General features: G+C 37.1%; 1 protein-coding gene across 1 annotated transcript in view; it reads right to left on the reverse strand.

The window, feature by feature from the left end:
• Frmd3 (FERM domain containing 3) overlaps nt 1–22205 on the reverse strand; it is a 145832-nt gene that overhangs the window by 59820 nt on the left and 63807 nt on the right. Inside the window, exons 3-4 of the mRNA XM_027400230.2 lie at nt 10832–10874; nt 2940–3018 (exon numbers count right to left, since the gene is read on the reverse strand). Of these exons, the coding sequence (XP_027256031.1) occupies nt 2940–3018; nt 10832–10874 (122 nt within the window). The remainder of the gene's footprint in view (nt 1–2939; nt 3019–10831; nt 10875–22205) is intronic.

Genomic DNA, 22205 nt, shown 5'->3' on the forward strand with positions numbered 1-22205 from the left:
GACAGAAAGAGTGTAAGAGCCAGATATGGTGGATGACTACAAAGAAACATTGTCTTTTGGACACAGAAGGGAAGCTGTGCTTATGAACTCAAAGCTGTTATGATAGGATACATAAGACTTGTTCAGTTCAAACCATAGCAAATTCCAGCATGGAAAGGGGAACTGGGTATGAAGACCACCCACCAGGCAAATAGCTATTGACAATTTGTTGACTGCTGGGAAAGAGTTACTTATTTATTTATTCCAAGAAGGTAGGCCCCCATAAATTCACTGTGTTCTAGTGTAAGGTCACACATCCAAGAATACTGCGGTAATACAAACTGGTTGTGATTGGGGAAAAAACACAAAATTGGGTGGGAAGGGAAGTGGAGTAGATAGGGGAATAGGAGGGAGGTTGAAAATGGTCAAAATTCATTTACAAAACTCACGAAGAACTAATTAAAAAATAAAATTAGGAAAAATACCAATTCTATATATTTTTAAATGGTACCTTACATCCAACTAAATCAGCATCTAGGCTCTCATCAAAATTTGTACATTATTAATTATAACTAAAAAGTAGTAACAGTTCAAATGCTCACTAACTAATGAATGGATAAAATATATATACACACAAAAATAATTTAAGTATAAAACTAAAAAGCTGATAGATATTAGAGTTATTAACTATAATTTGATATGAATTTTATTAACAAATAAGACTTGTTAACAAGTGACTCATTCTTTGTATTAGATTGTGATGTATGTTCAAAGTTTCTTCACCAATTGGTTGTTCAGTACCTAATGGTCAGTCCTGAAAACATATATACAATTAACTTTATATGGACTGGATAGGTTATATTTAGGAGTATACATGTACATAGTTACATATATTCATGAGGGCAATAGCAATTATTAAAAAAAGAGGCTATGAATCTGAAGGAGAGTATGGGGGAGATGTATATGAAGGACTTAGAGTGAGGAAAGAGAAGGGAGATATGTAATTATAGTACAATTTCAAAAGTAAAATAAGAGATTTGTAGAGAAAAATGACAGAAATAAATCATTTTATATGTTTTTAATTGAAATAGAATTATATAACTTTCGTCTTTCAATTTCCTTCCTCCAGCCCCTCCCAGATACTCTTCCTCTAACCTCACCCAGGGGCCTCCAACTCTCACTATGATACTCTTTTTTCTTTGATTATTATTGTTACATATGTACACATATATGTATATAATATAAAACACATACATATATGTATATAATATATACATAATATAACATGCATATTATACTTATAGACATATGTACACGTGTGCGTATATGTATGCACTATACATATAAGTATATAATAAAATATGTATGAATGTTATTATATATGTATTTATGTATGTATTTTTCTAATTATGCTGTTAGTATATTTGGGATTCTTTCAGTTAAAAAAATTTTCTTGGGTTTTGGTGTGGCCTTAGGTGCATCATTTATTTTTTTTTTGTGCATATTCCTTTTAGTTTTTTATTGTTGTTATTTGAGATTTGGGGTGGTGCCAAAGGTGTTATTTTGGTTTTGTGTTGTGTTGTTTTTTTTTTTTTTTTTTGGTCTATCTCATTGTACACTTCCACCTGGGTAGATACTTAGAACTGAGGAAAAATTAATCAAATAAATTTTAAATAATTCAGGCCAAATCAGGTCACAGATGTATACCCCACTATTTCACTGACATGAGGTATCAGGAATAGATAAATCAATAGACATAGAAAATAGTTTAGTTGTTTTCTGGGGATAGAATGGAGAGACAGATCATAACTGCTATTAAATAATGTGTTTTTGTTTTTCTAATGGAGTAGTGAAAATATTCTGGAATTCAATAGTGGTAATAGTTTTCCAACATTATGAAGGTGCTTTGTGAAATTAATTTAGTTCAATTAAAAAATAAAAAAGGGTGGCAAAATAACATTACCTAAAATATCTCTTACATATTTTTTTCCTTCACAACACACACACACACACACACACACACACACACACACACACACACACACACCACACCACACATGAACTCTCTTTCTCTGCTCCTGTACTCCCAGAACAAGCATCATGAAAGGGATGTGGACAAATTGATCAGATAAAACAACTATCTGCTCCCTTCACTACTTATGGCCAACTATCACTATAGGCCACAGATAACCGAAAAGCAAAATCTGCTAAGACTTAACATTCCACCTGCCTTTCTGTTGGATCAGGACCTATGCAGACTATTGTTAGTTATAATTACATATGGCAATTTGGATGTCACCCAATTAGAGTCTCATCAAGAACTAAGTGCATAACAGCTCTTTCACATGTCCATCCAAAAGGTCTTGGAGTCTTGTTCAGCAACTTTTACCAAGTTTTTCAGAGAAACAAAGCTCCAAGGTCAACTGAATGTAAACCTAGCAGAGAGAGATGAAAGAAAAGTAGAAGTAGACAGTTCACAGAGCTGGGCTGAGAAGAGTGCACAAATGAAGGAAAGACTACCTGGCACTTGCCATTTAGCAAGTGGAAAGCTGAACAGTTAACTGTCCACTCTTTCCAGAAATCTGTCCTTCCAGAAAGGCTTAGATCTAAAAGACAGACTAGGGCTGCCCTCTGCATTTGCCCATATCTTCTGCTTACTGTGGGCATCACACTGCCAAATGATCTCTGAGAGCCTGCCTCTCTCTCTCTCTCTCTCTCTCTCTCTCTCTCTCTCTCTCTCTCTCTCATAACCATTGCTGTCATGTACAGATAATACTTTTTGAATGACAATCGTTCTCTAGACAGTATCCCAAGAGTATCAAGAGCAAGAGGAGCACAATGCTGACTCTAGAGTCTGCTCCCTGGAGGTGTTCTTTCTGATCGAGATAAAAGGAATATCTAGCCTTTAAGACAGCAGAGGATACAAGCAGTAGAGTAAATATGCAGAAAAGGAAAAATACCTTGTGAGCTCTTCTTTAATCTTCAAGGGTTCATGTGGGTAGAATTTCACTCTAAAGCACATGGTGTATGGTGGATGAGCTGAAACATCATAAAGAAAAGGCATGAGATAAGCGGCAGAAGATCACAGACTCAAACACACACAGGAACGTCAGCCATGAAGCTTCACAAACTAGCGGGAACGGAGGGGTGTTGTAAGGAAGAAGCCAATAGAATGCCTAAGAAAATAGTAATGATGGTGACACAAACAAAGAAAGTGCTTAATAGGACATCCAGAGCAAATGCTGGATACAGGCAACCAAGGAGGAAGCCCATCTTTCCTCGACACAACTCACCTTCATCCCTTCATCTTTCAAGATCACAACTCCAAGGAATATTTTCTCCTCTGATACTTCCCACCCCCATGAGAAAGACAAACTGCCAAAAAGCACCATTCAGAGTTTGGGTGCATGAAAGAATTTGTAGTGTGTCAGGTGGGAAATTGTTGTCTTTGAAGGATAACTTTGATTTTAAAGAAGTTGGCCACATACACACTTGTAGGTTTTTATTATTAGCCAACTATGAGGCTAAATGAAATTTTATTCCCTAATTCTTCTTTCAAGGTAAGCAGGGGACATCAGCAGACAGTGGAAAGTATTTGTACTATTGTAGATGTAATCAATTATGTTTCACAGAAACAACCATTAGTTATAAGTCTGACTGTATAATGAAGAAAATTCATACGGGAAATAATTATCACACTGATTTTATAGTTGAGCTGATGAGATAGCTTGGTAAGTGAAGAAGCTGGCCCTGAACCTGATGACCTGAGCTCAGTCCCTGAGACCTGCATGGTGAATTGGAGAACCAACTCCTGCAAATTGTCCTCTGAACTTCACATGCCCTACCTCAAATAATAATAAAAAAAGAGTTACAGTTAAAAATAATCCAATAGAACACACACCCATCATAAGAACAGCACTTTTATGCAAGTAAAGAAAATGTGAACACACACACACACAAATGAATACACACTCAGAATCACACTGCATTCCAGTACTCAAGAAGTAGAGGCAGGAAAATCACCATGAGTTTGAAGCCAGACTGGTCTACAAAAGAGTTCTATGTGGATGAGAGCTAAATAGTGAAACCCTATCTTTAAAAACTGATAAATTCTAATTAAAGAAAGGAGGGACTAAGTAGATGACTCAGTGTGAAGAACACTTTCTGGGTAAGCCAAGAGGACCCAAGATCAAGTTCTTAACACACACATAAAAGTCAGTATGGCTGTGCAGACCTCAACTCTTGTACTGATTGATGGGCAGACACTGGTAGCTCCTAAGTCAGCTTAGTCAGATGGTATGCTTCACTTTCAGTAAGCAAGCCTGACACCCCCACTCCCAAAAGGCAGAGAATATGAAAGAAAAGAAAGTCCTCCTCTGGCTTCCAAATGCATGTGCATGGTACATGGATATACACACCCAAGTGCACATCATACACACAAATGAATACAATGAAAGCATATTTTCCTAAGTACTAGGATAAAATGGACAGTTTTCACATAGAAATAATGAAATTTAGAAAAATACAGTGAGTCTCATCATTCACCTTTCATATCTAGAACATTAAATATTTTATCACTGAACATCATGTGGAATTTATTTGATTTTTTGAAAAAATATTTAATTTATGAAACTAATGAATTTTCGCTTTCATTATAAAACATTTGTACTTTTTTCTTTTATTTTCAGATTATAAATACCTCATTTCTCCCTTCCCTTTATTCCATCCAAACATGCTTTTAGCAGAAAACTATCTTTACAAGAGAAGAAGAATTGAACCAAAGATTGAAGAGGATAATTTTCTACATTTTGTGTATTTCTTTCTCATTTATCCTTTATTAAAATTTTCTAATTTAGTGTAGTTTTAACATAAGTGAACAATATAGAGACATATATATAAAATAGAAGGATGGGTAGGCCAGTCTCCTTCAGTTTGTCTCTGTTGCTGACCTTTCATTGTTCAAGTTCTTATCAAATGTAATCTTTCCTCTCACTATTAATAAATTTCTTTATATCCTTCTGTAACTTTTGTGATTTCATGTATATATATATATTCTTATAAGCTAATTTATGTGGAGGCATCTTTAATTATTCTCTCAAAATTAAATCAAATCAAGCATGTTTCTGTTATTTCTCTCATGTAAAGCTGTATCTGTCCTTTCCTCCAGTTGGGTAGATATACTATTTATACAACTCATTTTCCATAAGCTGTAATAGCTAATGTGTACAAATACAAATTTACTTACATATTTGCCTTTAATTATCATTTAAGGTTAATTTAAAATTTTCACAATTAAAATATGGTATGGTATGCATTATTTTATGTAAGTCATGATACATTCCATGGCTTGGTCAACATGGTCTGAAAAACTGTTTTCAAAGATATAGAAAACTGAATTTCCTCAATGGAGGTAAACTACCAAAAGAGGTGATAACAGAGGACAGCCATAATCTTCTATGACTTGTACTTATTATTCTGTACAGTTGGTTGCAGCACATAGTTAAGTTCATCACACTCAAATCAAGGCTAGAAATCTACAGAGAAAGACACAGCTCCAAAGTCACCATCTTTGAGTACATCTGAGAGGAGGAACACATCCACCCAGTCACCCTTACTCTAAGATAAAATCTGCCTCTGTCTTGTGAGAATTGCACCTTGTTAGAAAACAGTGCACTATTTATACAACAAGGGCATCTGTTCAACTATGTTCATAGAAGCATTATTTGTAATAGCCAGAATCTGGAAGCAACCTAGATGCCCTCAACCAAAGAATGGATACAGAAAATGTGGTACATTTACACAAGGAAGTATTATTACTGCTGAAAAACATATACTAAACAATGTAAATGTAAGTGTGTGTGTGTGTGTGTGTGTGTGTGTGTGTGTGTGTGTGTGTATTACCATTGACAAGCAGCAGCAAAGGGAAGACTATGCCAGGATCATGAAACTGCTCTGGAAAACACAGAGGTATCTACTGGTTGACAGACCAATCCCTGTCAGGCAGGACAAGTGTGTCCTTAGGGAATATTAGTGGCCCCTTTGTATCAGTAGACACCTAAGTCCTCTTCTTTTGGTAGTCATTCTTTTCAGAAATGAATAGATTTTTTGTTATGCATTTATTGGTTTCTTAAAAAAATTCCTACAGTTTGATCACATTCTTGAAGCCCATCCCACTGAATTCAGGAATGAGACATGGTTTTTCACTCTTCCCACTCCCTTTCAATGTTAGGTTCAAAGTATTATCTGGAACAATATGGCAAGAAATGGAATTTAAAGGGAAATAAATAGAGAAAGAGTAAGTCAAGCTACTCCTATTTGCAGATTATATGAAATTTTATATAAGAGACCTCAAAAAATATGCCAGAAAACCTGTAGAAATGGTAAACAAATTCAGCAATGTGTCAAGATACAGATTGAACTCACACAAATCAGTATTTTTTCTACACAACAAAAACAATAATACAAAGAAGTCATAGACAATTCCACTCAGAATACCATCAAAAATTATCTAGAAATAAACCTATTCAAAGAGGTGAAAACTTTAAAGTTCTAAAGAAAGACAGTAGAAAATGGAAAAACTCCCCTTGCTCATGTATTTGTAGAATTAATATTGAGACAATGACTGTTCTACTAAAGCTATGGACAAATATAATGCGATCCCAATCAAAATTACCATCTGATTCTTTACAGAAATAATAGTCATCATTATCATCTATTAAAATTCATATGAAACCACAAAAGTTCATAGACAACCAAAACAATCCTGAGTAAAAAGAGCAATAACAGAAGGATTATCTTTCCAAGTCTTGAGTAAGGAACCATAGTAATAAAAGAAAAATTATACTGTCACGAAAACAGACATGTGTTGAATCCACTGTCAGGAGAACACATAACTTCAGCCATTTAATATGTGACAAAGGTGAAAAAACTTATCCTGGAGAAATGAAAGCATCTTCAACAAATAACTCTGGGAAAACCAGATGCCTACAGGGAGGAGAATAAAATTGGATCAGAATCTATTATGTTGTACAAAAACTAACTTCAAGTGGATCTAAGACATAAATGTGAGAGCTGAAACTGCTAGAAGGGGAAATAGACAGCGCCTACAGGATATAAGAATAGGAAAGGACTTTCTGAATGAGGACTTTATGCCCAACATTTAAAGTCACCAGCTGACAAGTGGAATTTCATAACATTAAAAAGCTGTGCAGCTAAAGAAACAATCAAATGGGTCAAATGGTGAAGAGGAGTCCCATAGAGTTGGAATCTTTGCCTTCTATACATCTCACTGAGAATTATACCCAGAATATATAAAGTACTCAAAAAACAAAGAGTCAAACAAAAAAAACCAACCACTGAACTGAAACCTTTGGTTTACTTGTTCAGTGGATACTGGTTAACTAAGACTGAAATATGATGATTATGAAGAGATCCATTAAGCTGAAATCTGGGAATTTTCTTCTCACACACAAAGGGGGAGCTGCTGAGTCAGAGTTAAGATTGCATCTCAAGCTTGCAGAAAAAAAAAATTGGTAATGTTTCAGAGTCTCTTTCATCTTACTAGTTTGGGTGGTGTGAAAACTTGTAGGATCTGGAAACCATGGGCCATGTACAGAAGCTGAAGCCTGACACTGCAAAAGGTAAGGGGAAACAATTGGTGAAGGTGCAGCTCAGTTGTTGTGGAAACAACAGGATCGAAGGGGCACTGAAAAGAAGCTGAGGACTGGAACTATGTGACAAGGTGAGAGAGTCCCTGAAGGGAGGTCATAAGGTCATTTGTGAAGGTGTAGCCTGTGGTGACCCAGCATATTACAGATGCCAGACTAGGAGATGACTACCAAGGACACAAACACTTATGAAGTAGAGCTAGCCTAAGCATTGCAAACAAGCTGTGTGTGCTGCAGATGTCAGAGCAAGAGAACTGAAGTTGCCCGAGTCTTTTGCAGTCAAGAAAATTGTGACTAAATTCCGGTAATTGGACGCTGAGTTGTTTGCACTGCTGGAGTCTGGCTTTGCTTTGATCTGATTATTACTGTGTCCTGGTTCTTCACTCTGACAGTAAGAAATTATTGAACTTAGTTTTGATTTTACAGGAGGCCATAGTAAAAAGACTTTGGATATTTTACAGACACTAGCCTTTTAGAGAACAGCGATCTTTTAAAGTTTGAATGTTGTATATTGTGATATTGATGTTAATATGAGATGTTGGAGATATACGAGAGGAAAAGACGTTGTGTAATAGTGTTGTATTGGTGTGTCAAGTTGGCAAAAGAGGTCAATAGTCTTGATTAGTTTTTTTGTTTTGTTTTGTTTTGTTTGTTTTGTTTTGACATAAGCCAGAGTCATATAGGAAGAAGAACCTCAACTGAGAAATTGCGTCCTGTAAACTGCCTATAGGCAGGACCGTAGGGTACTTGTTTGATTAATTTTTTGGTGTAAGTAAACACAGGAGATCTTGGGTTTTATAAGAAAGCAGGCCATAGGGAGCAAACAGCTTTCCTCCGTGGCCTGTGCTTCAGGGATTGCTTCAGTTTTCTGCCTTGAGTTTTCATTCAGTGATGGACTATGATGTGCAATTATAAGCTAACTAAACCCCCTTTCACCCAGGTTACTTTTGGTTATGTTATATAAAGCTATAGAACGCAAACTAGGGCATGTTTTCAGCTCAACCTTCTTGTACTGGCCAGAGTTGGTCCTGAAGGACGTAAGGTGTGTGTGTTGGGGGGGTGGAGGGGTAGGGTGGGGGAGTGGGGGGAGGGGCATGAAGAAGTCAAGTAAAAGTAGGAAGTTAAGGAATTTATATGCTAGTTGTTAGTAGGCAGCATATATTCATTTTCTCTCTTCTCACTTTAAAAAGCCCTACCCAGAAAAATTAATATTTGAGAAAGACAATGACTGTTTTCTTGAATAATGAAAAGTGGTTTGATACAGATAAATTAGATCTCTGGTGACAATATTATATATTACTTTCATTACTAAGCCCTGGGAAAATTGATATGGTAGTGTCCTAGTTTGCCCTCTATTGCTATGGTAAAATGCTGACCAAAACCAACTTGGGCAAGAATGGATGACAATAGTCCATCAGGGAGCGAAGTCATGCCCGAAACTCAAGGCAGAAACTTGGAGGAAGGAACTGAGGCAGAAGCACTGGAAGAATGCTTCTTATCGGCATGCTCTCCTTGTTTCGTTCAGTTATCTGTCTTTTAAAACTCAGGACCACTTGCCCAGGATGGCACTTCCTACAAGGGGTTTGGTCCTCCCACATCAATCAAAATCAAGAGACGCAAACTTGGCAGCATCTGGAACACAAGTCTGTGTCCTGATCCAGAGGGAAATACTCCAGATTTAACCCCAATGTTTCTTCTTAATCATAGCTAATTTCTCAGTCCCAGGAACTAGCCTCCAGTGTCCCAATAAAGCAAATATTTCACATCAGTGATCCTAGTCTTTTCTTAAACACAACTGATTTTCAACCATACCTGACCAGGATCACAGATTCTTCATTCAAAATATTGCACAAATAATGTTAATAGTGTCTTTGAGGGACTCCCAAACTTCTTTCTGAAACTTCAAAAGCCAGTCTTCATCATTTGCATTGCTCTCAGCATTATCTTTAAAGTTCCTATAGCATACTATTAAGTTCGCAGTGGCCCAAATTTCTAAATACTTCTGCAACCCTGCCAAAAATAACGTGGTAATGTCTTCAAAGCAGTATCTTGTGATCCCTGTACTGGTTTTGGTTTCGTTATGCTTCCATTGCTACGCAACAACACCATGATCAAAAGCAACTTGGGGAGGAAAAGAGTTTATTACAGCTTATAGTTTATATCCATTTTGAAGAAAAGTCAAGTCAGGAACTCAAGGCAGGGACTGAAGTGGAGGTCATAGAGGAATCCTACTTATTTGTTTGCTCTTTATAGCTTGCTCAGTTTGCTTTCCTATAAACTTAGGACCATCAGTAGAGGGTGGTGGTCTACACAGTAGGCTGTGTTCTCACTAATTAATGATTCATCAAAAAATGTCCCACAGGCATTCTTACTTCCCAGTGATAATAAGCATTTCCCCCGATTGTAGTCCCCCTTTTCCAGATGATCCTAGCTTGTGTAAAGTTGACAAAAAAACAGCCAGCACAGGGTGGCATAGATGTTAAGAGAAGGAAACAAGTTTCTGGGGTCCCTGTTAGAAGTTCTCACTGAAATAATATGTAAAACCAGGTTAGATACATTCTAGAAAAGAAGACTCAGACAAAGAATCATGTCACTTAAGAATAAAAGTCCACTCCCTCCTCACAGTGCCTATAGTGAAAAAAAGGAATTTTAGAGAGAAATTATGTTCAGAACACCAGCCTTTTAAAGTTATCATGAGAAAGAAAAGATTTTTAGTTACTTTCTTTTTTGGAGTTGGGGCAAAAGAAAACAATTAATACTATCCAATGAAACCGTCAGTGTAATTTCAGTTACTGAATACATCCACTTCTTTTATCTCCACCGGAGACTACACAGAACACTTTAAACCATACTGCCAACCCTTAAGATGCAGAGGAAAGTATTTGTGGTTAATGAATATTTAACCATACAATTTCAAAGCTCCTAGTCCAACAAGAAATATGAAAGCAAACAGGGCAGAAAGAAGAAGGTGCACTGCAGGAGATTTAACTGATGCCTGAGGAGGGAACCAAGGCCAGAGGATAAAAAAGGGGAGAAGATTCACAGCCCTCAAAGAGAGAGGACCAGTCATTCACCCATATATCTTTCACTCTACCCTTATCTCCAGAGAGAAGCTGCTTTTCTGGGAATCAAAATGTATTTCTGAATATGTTGTAGCAGAAGTAAAACCAGAATTTGACACTTACATTTCATTTGCTTGAAGATGGACTTGTTAGGTTCTAGCCAGTGCTAGGGAGAAAACAAAAACAAAACAGAAATTGTTGGCATGAATGAAAACTCCTGAAAAGAAACTGTCTGCAGAAGCTGATTGATTAAAACTGTATTTCTGTGGAGAGATTAAAGCATTACTTGTGAAGAGGCTAATTTTCTTACATTGTGCTAGTTCTAGTCCTCAAGAACAGCCATTCTTTGCCCACTACTGTGTTTGAATTAAGATTTTTTGTAATGGATAGAAACCTTTTAGAATCTATTAATTTAGCAGACAACTAGCTTTCCCTAATCCAAAAGCTAAGAATTGCATCAGATAGCATGTTGGACCTATAGAAAAACTTCCCTTATCTTGCTATACCCAATTCTATGACGTATCCATGAAAGGATTTTTGAAGAGTTAATGATGTAAATGCCTCAGGACAACCGAGAAACACAAGACAGGAATGTTGATTTGACTGATAACATCTGTGGAAAGTTCCTTTTAAGATCCACAATCTAATCATCCAACCCCAAGCTGGTATCTACAACTTTGAGACTGCAAGGGAACTGACCTACAGATGGAATCTTCCATACCAAAAGTTCCCCATTGGGATAAACTTAGTTTGACCCAGAGATGTTAGGCTTCACTCCGGAAATCCTGGCCAGGGACATTCTACTTGCTTGGATACTACCAGAACTCCTAGCCCCTAAATATTCTCAGATAAACCACAAACAGGCTACAGTCAACAGGAATAGACATTGTTTAGTATCCCCCTCCCTAAGGAAGAAAATTCTCAAAATAGATATTAATTCATTTTAAAAATGCTATTATGCCTGATGGTATTAAGAAAAATATTTAAGTGTTATGTAATATATAGGTATCAAAGTTTCTAAGCTCTAAGATCAAAAAGTCTGGCTAACCTTCCCTTATAATGAGACTTTTTATGCCATCCTAGAGCCCTCATCCAGTGGCTGATGGAAGCAGAGGCAGACACCCACAGATATACACTGAACTGAACTCTGGAACCTAGTTGCAGAGAGGGAGGAATGAAGATCAAAGGGTTCGGTACCAGGCTGGTGAAACCCACAGAATCAGCCGGCCTGTACAAGGGGGAGCACATGGACCCCAGACTGCTGTCTGGGAGGCCACCACAGGACTGAATCAGATCCCTGAACATGACTGTCAATGAGGAGGCCTCTGCACTCTAGGGGGCTCCTGGTAGTGGATTAGTATTTTTCCCTGGTGTAAGAAGGGACTTTGAGAGCCCATCCCACGTGAAGGGATGCACTTTCTGCCTGGACACATGGGGGAGGGCCTAGGCCCGGCCCAGGATGATACGGTGGGCTTCGGGAAGCCCTGTTGAGGGCCCTACGGTGCTTGGGGAGTGGAGGGTGGATGGGGTGGGGGGCAGGTGGAGGGTTGGGGGGAGGGGAGGGAGAAGGGATTGACATGTGAAGCAAGCTTGTTCCAAATTTGAACTAATAAAAAAATTTTAAAAACTGTCTGGCTAAAATGTATGTTGAATCAATCAAAATTTATTTAGACATATTCAGCTATTAAAGTATTAAACAGGAGTGAGAAGTACCTAACTGGTGTAACTAACTTTCTATGTGTTTAATTTCCATACTTGGAGGCTAGTCTAATGTGGTCAGAGGAAATAAGAGGGAGAATATTTTCACTTCTAAGATCAATGAGGTCCCAGGGGACTATGGGCCGTTCCTAGAAATGTTCTCACTCATTCTCTTATTCAGAGAGGCCATGAATAACTGACTCAATGAAGTCTAACCAGTGTCAACTCTACACAGAGGAAAGATTACCTCAGTTCTTCTAGGGGAAGCCATAGCTAGGCTAATCAAAACCTTTGACGGTTTTGTTATCACATAGATGGACAACTGGTTAAAAAAAAAAAAAAAAGATCAAGGAGTCAGAGATTCCTCTTAAGCCCAAGTGACCCTCAAGAAACGAATCCTCAATTGGTCTTAACAGTACAAGGAACCCAGGAAAGCTGGAAATAGATAGGTGACCCATATATAGATAGAAAGGAAGAAAGAAAGACAGAAAGGAAGAAAGGAAAGAAGGAAGAAAGAAAGAATAAAACCAGGAAAGTATAACCAAGCTTAAAATGATTGGTATGTTCCTTTATCGATTCAAGGGACTGCAGTCCTCAGATGTTATATTAGATGATATGAAATGTGATTTGGACAACCTGTCACTAAACAGTCCTCTTCCTGATTACACACTCACACACACCCATACCCATGATCTTAACTATGATCTGAGTAGGAATTATAACAGTCTCATCTTTTGCATGTTATAGATGCTACCTCTCTCACACAATATACTCCAAGGATACATGTCATCTTATTGCTGTCTTATGTTCTAGATCTTTGCCATCTGTTAAGTTTTGTTACTGCCTGTCTCTGAGGTACTCTAACTGTTGCCCTTTCTACATGGTCCCTTTTGTCAGCTCAAAGCAGTTAAGAGAAATCTGTGTCCCCAAACCTCTAAAAGCATATCTGGTAACTTCAAAAAAGGAAACTAATGAACAAGCCAACTCACCCACTCATCTTGCCACTCTAGGTATTGTTTTCAATACCCAGAACTCAGAGCTGAAACAGCTGCCTTGAAGCCTCCCCTGTGTCAGTTAGACTCTCTGTTGTACCACTTCTCAGAAAACTTTAAAGAAATTTCAAATCAGTTAATATCTTTTAGGATCAATTCAATTTTTTGGCTGCTCAGTACTCCAAAAATTAAAGAGAACTAGACCTGACTACAATAAATAAATAAATAAATAAATAAATAAATAAATAAATCTGGAAGGATATTTGCATTATCCATGGACCCAATAGCTATGATATCGATAATTTTATTATTTGATTCTACATTCTGTTACTTCACAAAGTTCCTCCAACAAAGATTACAAGCTTTCACTACCCAGAGAATCAAAGAGTTCTTTCAGGTCAGAAAGATATCAACCACTATCTAACATAGTGACCACCTCTACAGATCACCTCAACTCCTTCACCCCCAAATCCTTGATCACTGCCCCAACTCAGCAGGAAGCACCCTTCCCCTAAACAAATGAAAAAACATACCCATAAATGAAGACCAATCTATAAAGTCTCTGTCTTGAACCTTCTTAAGTCCAATTTTATATCCCCTCAAGGTTGAGATATGTTGGGATAATCATAGTTTGACCTGGAAATATTCAACTCTGCTTCCTAACACTGATTGGCAACGTTGTGCTTGCTCAGAGCCTACAGGAACTCTGCATCCTATATGTTCTCAGAAAACCTGCAGAGAGCCCAGACTCAATACCTGAAACTTCTCTACTCTCAACTACCTGACTTTCACTTGCCCCAATCACACTGAGATCTCAACATCCATTCCCACAGAGAGGTTGTTGCCCTTCATTGTTCTAACATAAGGGCAGTCTCCTTCTGTCTAGTTTGGAGTTATGATCTCCCTTTCTTTGAAGTCATCACAGTCCATTCCCAGTCTACCACCCCCTTTCTACCCTATAAAACTCCAACTCCTACTTTGTTACATGCACACGAGACACCACTCCTGTAGAGTTACTAATATCTTTCAGTTGTTCTGATTCAAAGGACAATTCTGCTTCTGGAAATGCCTGTTTTCTTCCTTTGATTTTCATGTCACCTCCATCAGTTCCAATACAACAGTTTTAAACTTACCTTGATTTGTGTTATTAATTGTTATATAAAGCTATAAAAACATCATGAAACTAATTCCACCTTGGAACATGGAACTTGGGGTAACCTAAATATGTGTTCCCCAGCCATAATCATGCAAAAATAGCTCCAGAATAAACTATTTCTTATTCTCTTTAAGATGAGAATATAGTTTTTTTTGCATCGACAGTATATATTGTGAAAGGAAATTCACAGAAAAAAAGCTGTACCCTCAAACTGAAGCCTTCATCAAGGCTGATTAGGATATTAGAACTTTAAATATTAAGGAGAGTTTTGAATGTTACAGGTCCAGAGGCTAAATAAAATTTACAGAAGGCCATCTTTAACATTCTAAATGGTGATCCCATTCCCATTTCTTTGTTTGATCTAACATCCTGTGACTAATAGGTAAAAAACTTATGAATGCTTTAGCTTAGCAAAACCCCATTTTCCACCAGTCAAAGGACTAAGAATACTGTCAGGAAGGATATATGTGTAGAGTTGCTCTAATCCAACCTCTCTGATGTTTCCATCAAAGTATTGAAAAGTGTTTTGGTTTATGACGTTCTTTGCTCTGTTATTATAAATACTTAATGAAATTGCTTTGTTGTTGGAACACAGGATTTGAGTAAGCTAAATCTATACTCTTGGGTCATGGTCATTTATATTTGGTTCCAAAATAAACTATCTCTTATCCCCTTTGTGGTGAGAGTTGTGTTTCTGTGTCAACATCATGAATTCAGGGAAGTCTATTTTATGTGCACATGATTGCTCCATAGTAGAAAGGAAAAGGGAAAGAGCAGAGTTTTATACTTCACTCTACCTCCCTTTTTGAAGTGCATCTTGCATTCTAGATGCAATGTTTAACCTGAATCTGATCTTCTTGATGAAGAATCTCATGGAAAACTACCTAACTCCATTCTACAAACCTAAGGTCAAGGCGCTCTTGCTAAATTATCTTAGCTCTGTTAACCTGCCTGTTTCTGCAAATCTCTCCCTTCAGCTGTTTTTCTTAGTTCCTGTTTATCTGCTTGATTGTTCAAAACCTCCTCTGCAGCTGCTAAGCGAGCTACCAGGATGAAGATTTTGCCTTTAAAAGACCCTTGCTCTAAAAGGTTAGAGCTAAATCCAGATCCAAATACCTGAATGTAGTTGCAGCTAGTTGTAAGAAAAACTTCAACTGGCTATACACTCTTTCTCATTCATGCTCATGAAATTAAATAAAAGTTAACATGCATCTATTTCTTGCTGAATACCAGGTACACTTCGAAATTTGCTTCTTATATAGTATAGCTTATTCACATTTGCCAATCCTAAGTCTGTGGCTCTTAATCTGAAAAGATTTGGCTATGGTTACCTAGCTAAACCATAATGGAATTCCAGAGAATTTAGCTCCTATGCAGCCTCCCACTGATGAGTTTGCATGACAAAGCAATATTTCCTTTGATGAATATTTTTTAATTTCCCAGGAACTGAAAAACTGAATGGCCAAATCAGGAGTTTCCAATCTAATCTTAAAGTCTTCACAAGCAGTAAGGGGACTCTTAACTGCTTCAATATTATGGAAAAAATCACCACAAAAGCATGCATAGGTAAGCTTCTTTGTTTTGCCCAGACTCTGAACCCCCAAATCACCAAGACACCCGATCTGATGCAAAAGCAAAGAGTCTTTAATTTTATGAGTTAACTTGGTTCCCCAGTCCCTGTGACACAGCAGGTGAAGCAGGCAGGGACCTCGAACAGCAGTGGGGCAGGGAATATAATGGGGGCTGAGCAAGGGGAGTATATGGGGGGGTCTGTTAGTTGATTAGTAACAGTCTCAGGATTGGTGCACCTCTGGACTTGGACAACCTGTCCTGTGTTGATTTATCAACTGCAGCTGCAGAAGGTTGCTATGCCTAGAGGCTATCCCAGGGTGGTTGCTATGCTCTGCATCCCACTATTCTTGGTAAAGCACATGCAGAGCCTTCCAGCTAACTTCTGATTGGTTCCTTACCACATGGAGGGCAAGGTTGGGAGCTCAGCACATGTTGCTGAGTCAGGGGCCTATGTCTTTACTGGATCTTTTCTTCATCCTGACATGGCTACCAAAGCAGGGGGCTGGGTGATGGTCTAGGCCCTTCATCTTCTAAAGAACAAGTTTCTTTCCTTTTGGCCAAAATTATATCAGGCTGTTTTTAAAAACATACTTACCATACTATAATAAAAAAATCAGACAGATAATTCATCTTATCATTAAGCATCTACAGAACCTCATGTAAAAGTATTCTCTTCATCTCAGATTCCACAAACACAAAGTGAAAATTGACCTTGCATCAACATTAGGATATTTCAAAGACTTTAAGCTATTATAAAGATAATAAATACCGGTCTCACAGCTGCAGTTTAAAATCCACAGAGTTTTGTTGCTGTTGCAATTGTTTTTATTTGGTATGAATAATTTAGTTAATATGCCCTATCTTTCAGTGGGTTTCACGGAGCTGAATAATAAGCAGATCTCATTGTAATTAAATCACTTTGGAAGAAATAAACAGGTTAATTTAAAATTATGCTCAGGAAAAAAAGTAAGAACAATCAGGGACCCACACATATTATTGTTTTATGAAGATACTGGCTAGTCATTTTGCTAGCCGGAAATGTAAATAACATTTTCAGGTTCTCCTTGCTTAGCATCCTTTGAAGTGCTTACCCATCCTTTGCTCAGTTTGAACCCATTTCTCTAAAATCACTCTGATTCAGGGAATCAATGTATCTGTTACCTATCATGTACTGTGAAGATGGTTCTAGTATTGGATGAAGGCTCAAAGAGAATAAATGTCATTTGGGATTGGCTATGTCTGCCAAGGAAAGGGATAGGAAATATTTAAGGAATGCCTTCAAGGTACTTACCATCTGTGCCCTAAATAAATTATTTATTCTAAATGAGCTAGTTTCTTCATTGTTCTAAGAAATACACCTCACAGTTTCTTATCAGTTCCTATTTTCTTTCCTTTTAGGGGCTGTGTATCTCCTTTACTTCTACAGTGGGACTAATAGTTACTTTTTTTTTTTTAGGGCAACTATTATTTCTCCAGGGGATAATCACAAGGCAGAGAGACCTAGGAAAAACAATCTAGTAAAAATCATGTTTCAGGGGCTGGAGAGTTGGCTCAGAGGTTAAGAGCACTGACTGTTCTTCCAGAGGTCCTGAGTTCAATTCCCAGCAACCACATGATGGCTCACAATCATCTGTATTCAGATCTGGTGCTCTCCTCTGGCCTGTAGGCATACACGCAGGTAGAACACTGTATACATAATAAGTAAATAAATCTCTTAAAAGGTTTTTAAAAAATCATGTTTCAAAGGATTATAGGGAACCAAGTTTTCAAAAAGGTCTAAATTTAATCTGTTAATAGTAGTTAAAACAGTGGCCAAGCAATTTCTTTATTCTGTAATTCATGTTTGCAAACAAAGGAATGCAAAGCAAAGATTTTCATTGCAATTGTATATGAAATAGTAAACTCTTACAAGTAACATTAAAGGAAAATAAGTAAATAAACTGTAGTTTGGTAATATTCTGGATTATTAAAAATGAGTGTTTTATATGAGATAAAGTTTTATGTGTAACATATATAAAACTTTTAGACACAATGTAGGATGAAAAAGTAAACTGCAAAATTTATAACTGTAGTGGCAGTTAGCAACCCAGGGGATTATAGCTATAGCAAACATCTATCAATACCACAGCCACTGTTCTGGAGAGTTCATAGTTCAAGCTTGTGCATGACTGCTTTTGATGTCATTTTCTTTTGCAAATTTAGTTTTCATGTTGTGATAAAAGGAAGATAATATCCAAAATTAGTCAAGGAACACACAAGGAACTTGATGTTTCGTAGGATCCTAAGAGTACCCAAGAAGTATAAACCTGCCATTATGGAGTAATTGTGCTTATTTTAGAATTAAATGAAAATATATTTTTCTTAAAACTTATGTACAAAATGTTCCAAGGTGCAACTATGCTGTTAGTTATTGTAGTCATTAGATTTGACTCTTACTTATTATATGGAACATTCTTCATCCTACAGGCAATAATGGAATAATGATAAAGATAGTAAGTGAATCATACACTGGGGAAACGTTAGAAAAAATTTGAATATCATAATTAACATGATTTGTTTTGAAAATAAAAACTAAAAAATACTATAATATATTTAAAAAAACAAATATAGTCATCTAAAACTATTTAATGTTTAGAAGCAATACAGCAGTGACACCAGTAGGAGAGTACGCAGTATGGGTGATGGGGACAAATTTAGGGGTGTTGGCTAATGGAATTTAGAATTTCAGCATTTTGTGTTTCATTTATCTGAGATATTACAACTTAATTATTTTTCTATGTATTAGTACATTATATGAATAATTAGAAATAAAAAAACCCAGAAAACTAAGCTCTCCTTGGGGAATGAAAGTGAATTTCATGTAATTTCTACTCTGCATGAAGGTGTGCAGCTCAGCTCAGCACTCAGGGTCACAATCTTTCTCCTTGGCTGGTACAATGGTAGCTTTCAGTAAATTCATTTGTTATTGATCCCTTTCCTCTTCCTGTATAACTTTTCATTCTCCTCTACATAAGGACATTATTTGTGCATTTGCCAGGCAGCTTTCAGCCCTTTGCCTCTCCATTTTCTTCTTTTGTTTCTTTTCTTTGCTTGTTCTTTCCATTAGAGTTAAGAGGTAGCCAATAAAATCAACACTGAAGCATGTCAGCAACTTCTATTTTTACTAGAGATCTAGAGGTATAAGACTATAACACCATTATGCAATGTTCTTGGAAATTAGATATAAGGCTTGGATACTTTTTCTAAATTCATTTGCTACCTAGAATTTATGGCATTTTAGTTTTAAAAAGAAGAAATTCTATTTTATAACTAAAACCTGGTATTCCTTAAGGCATAAAGAAAAATCTGCTAATCTAAAATGTGAATTCATGGCTGGTGTACTATTGCTGAACACTTTATTTCCTCAATTCTCTTGCAAAAAAAAAAATCCCTTTTGCTTGCCATTACATTCAATGTGTCCCCCGAAGAGAGTCTTGCGGCTGGAGCCCAAAGGCTCTCATTATAAGGGAACTTGTGGAATTCATTCTAGCTTATGATTTTATCAGTGCATGACATTAGATATCATGCTGTATAAATTCAATAGCATTAGTATTGAACTTAGTTATAAGGTCAGATATCCTCATGGCTCTATTATAGTCTTTAAACCATGGCATATCAAATCAATTATATGAGATGGATGATATGTATGATTCAATTAAAAATGTAGGTACAATTTGTCCTAAGATGAAGAAACAGAGGGATAAAATGATAATGAATCTGTCAAGTCTGTTCAAGAGGCAACTAACATGGACAGTCTTTCTACTGTTACATGGTAAATTTTCAAGTCATAGCCCTTGAAACCATCAAGTCTTCTCTATGCTAAATCTAGAGCTAACCTTGTCTCCCTCATTTTTTTCTGTCTGCTCTATTTGGGTCTTTCTCGTTTCTTTTTCTAGGTCATATCTTAAAATATGAGTGTTCCTTAACTTTCAGATTCTCCTCCATAACTCTACAATCAAATTGTAGGGTTTGAAGAAATAAAATTTTTTATTGGCTACAAACAATTATATCTGAGGTTCAAACTTGTTATTTAGCTTTTGACTCAAATTTTCAAACATTTACAGTCTTACTGCTTTAGCTGCACTAAATAGACTTTCCCAACTTAATATGTTCACACTGGAGCTTCTCAGTTTCTATACAGCTCATTTGGTGATTGGCCCTATCCAAATGTGGACTATATATGGAGATCTACCTAGCCATTTCATGACTTCATATATCCTGAAACTAAATTGACAGAAACTGTTCCCCTACACTTTCCACCCCTTCCCTGAACCAAAGCACTAAAACCTGTGAAGATGAAGGTGAAAAAGTTCATTAGATTTTTTTTCTCAGATCACACCAGTCACCTGCTGAACACCTGCCCAATTTACCCCTGCTCAATCCTCAAGCTTGTATATATCCTATGATACATAAAGCTAACATTGGATTTCTAAGTCAATTAGTTATAAGGAAGCTGGTTACATAGCAGGATAACTAACAGTGATTAGCTCCTTGTCATGCTTCATTCATATAAAGCAATTACAGTTCAATTTTGAAAATAATCTCCTGATTTAAGCTCAGAACAAAAGCCCCCTTGAAGTGGCCACTGCATGACTGCACTGTTTGTATTTCTTCAAGCGGTGCATCCATAGCAATGGCAACCTCTTCCAAGCTTGACTTAAAATATGACTTGAAAGCTATTTCAAAACCTCCGAGTCCATGTTCCTAGTGAGATCTTAATGTTCGTGGCTGCTGTAAACCTCCAACTGCTTCTTTTTTTATCCAATGATATTGTGTAAACTTCATGTCTTTAATTGATTCCTCTCCAGGTTCTTCTCCAACAAAGTGAGAAAAAATCCCCTATTTTGGCTATTTTGTTTTTTTATGACTCCAACTGGGTTAAAATTACATTTCCTGCCTACATCCCTTATTCCTATAATTGTGTTCTGTTTCAACCAGAATAACTCATTTGTGTATTTGCCCCCCTTCCTGTAACATCAATGACATCACAGTATGTTCGTCCTTTCCCCTCTCAGGAGGGCTTCAGATGTAGATAGACTGCCCATCATGTGCAACAATTATGGTTAAACTCCAAGTTCTTCTGTCTGCTGAAGTATTGCTATAATATCCTCATATGTGGCAATGTTAGTTAATTCACTGAGCTACACCTGGACCTCTAAATAACATATCCAGCTTTAAAGAGGTGATGACAGGGCTCTGTGCTATGTGACTCCAGTGACTAAGACCTCTCCTTAGGAGAAGTCATCTGTACATATCCCATAAGTCACACAAGAAGTTGTAATTTTTAAAACACTTTTTATTTTTAAATTATGTGTATGTATATATGTCTTTGTGTGTGTTTATGTGAGTTCAAGTATCTGCAGGGGCAGCAGGAGGGCATAGGATGACCTCAAGCTGCAGATAAGGACAAGTATGAGCTACTCAATGAGGGGGTTGCAAATCAAACTCACGTCCTCTTCAAGAGCAACAAGCATTGTAAACCACCGAGTGATCTCTCCAGCTTCTGAAATAGTGATATCTGACGCTGCTGATCTTAAAAAACAAATTAAAAATCATTAAGCAGGTAAATCCATAAGCAGGGACTTCTGCTTGCAGTAAATCCTGTGGTGTTCAGGGCTGTCCTAAATCTTTGGTTCCTATCCTCAGTGATGAGCATGTGAGAAGCAATTATCCTGAGGAGACCAGCAGGAAGCAGCCTTTCAATAGCAGGAGCAGGTGGTGGGGCATAATACCATCTGGCTTCCTGCCAGCATCCCAATAGCTTATTCTATTCTGTGTCCTCCTGAAGGTGCTTGTAGGAAAAGTAAATGGTTCTGATACAGACAAGATTTTTTCCCCATTATTAATAAGGCAGCAATAGGCTCATTATCTGACTTCCTACATAAAAAGCTCAGGGCTTTGTTTACTTACATTAAGAAGAGGTACTAATATCAAGTACCCCAGAATATAAACCAATCACCTACAGAATAGTAGCCTAATTCTTTGGTCGGGATGGTGGCTAGGGTATGCTTTAGCTCTAATGAATATCACTGCCTTCCTT

This window comes from Cricetulus griseus, chromosome 2, assembly GCF_003668045.3.
Source record: "Cricetulus griseus strain 17A/GY chromosome 2, alternate assembly CriGri-PICRH-1.0, whole genome shotgun sequence".
Taxonomy (NCBI): domain Eukaryota; kingdom Metazoa; phylum Chordata; class Mammalia; order Rodentia; family Cricetidae; genus Cricetulus; species Cricetulus griseus.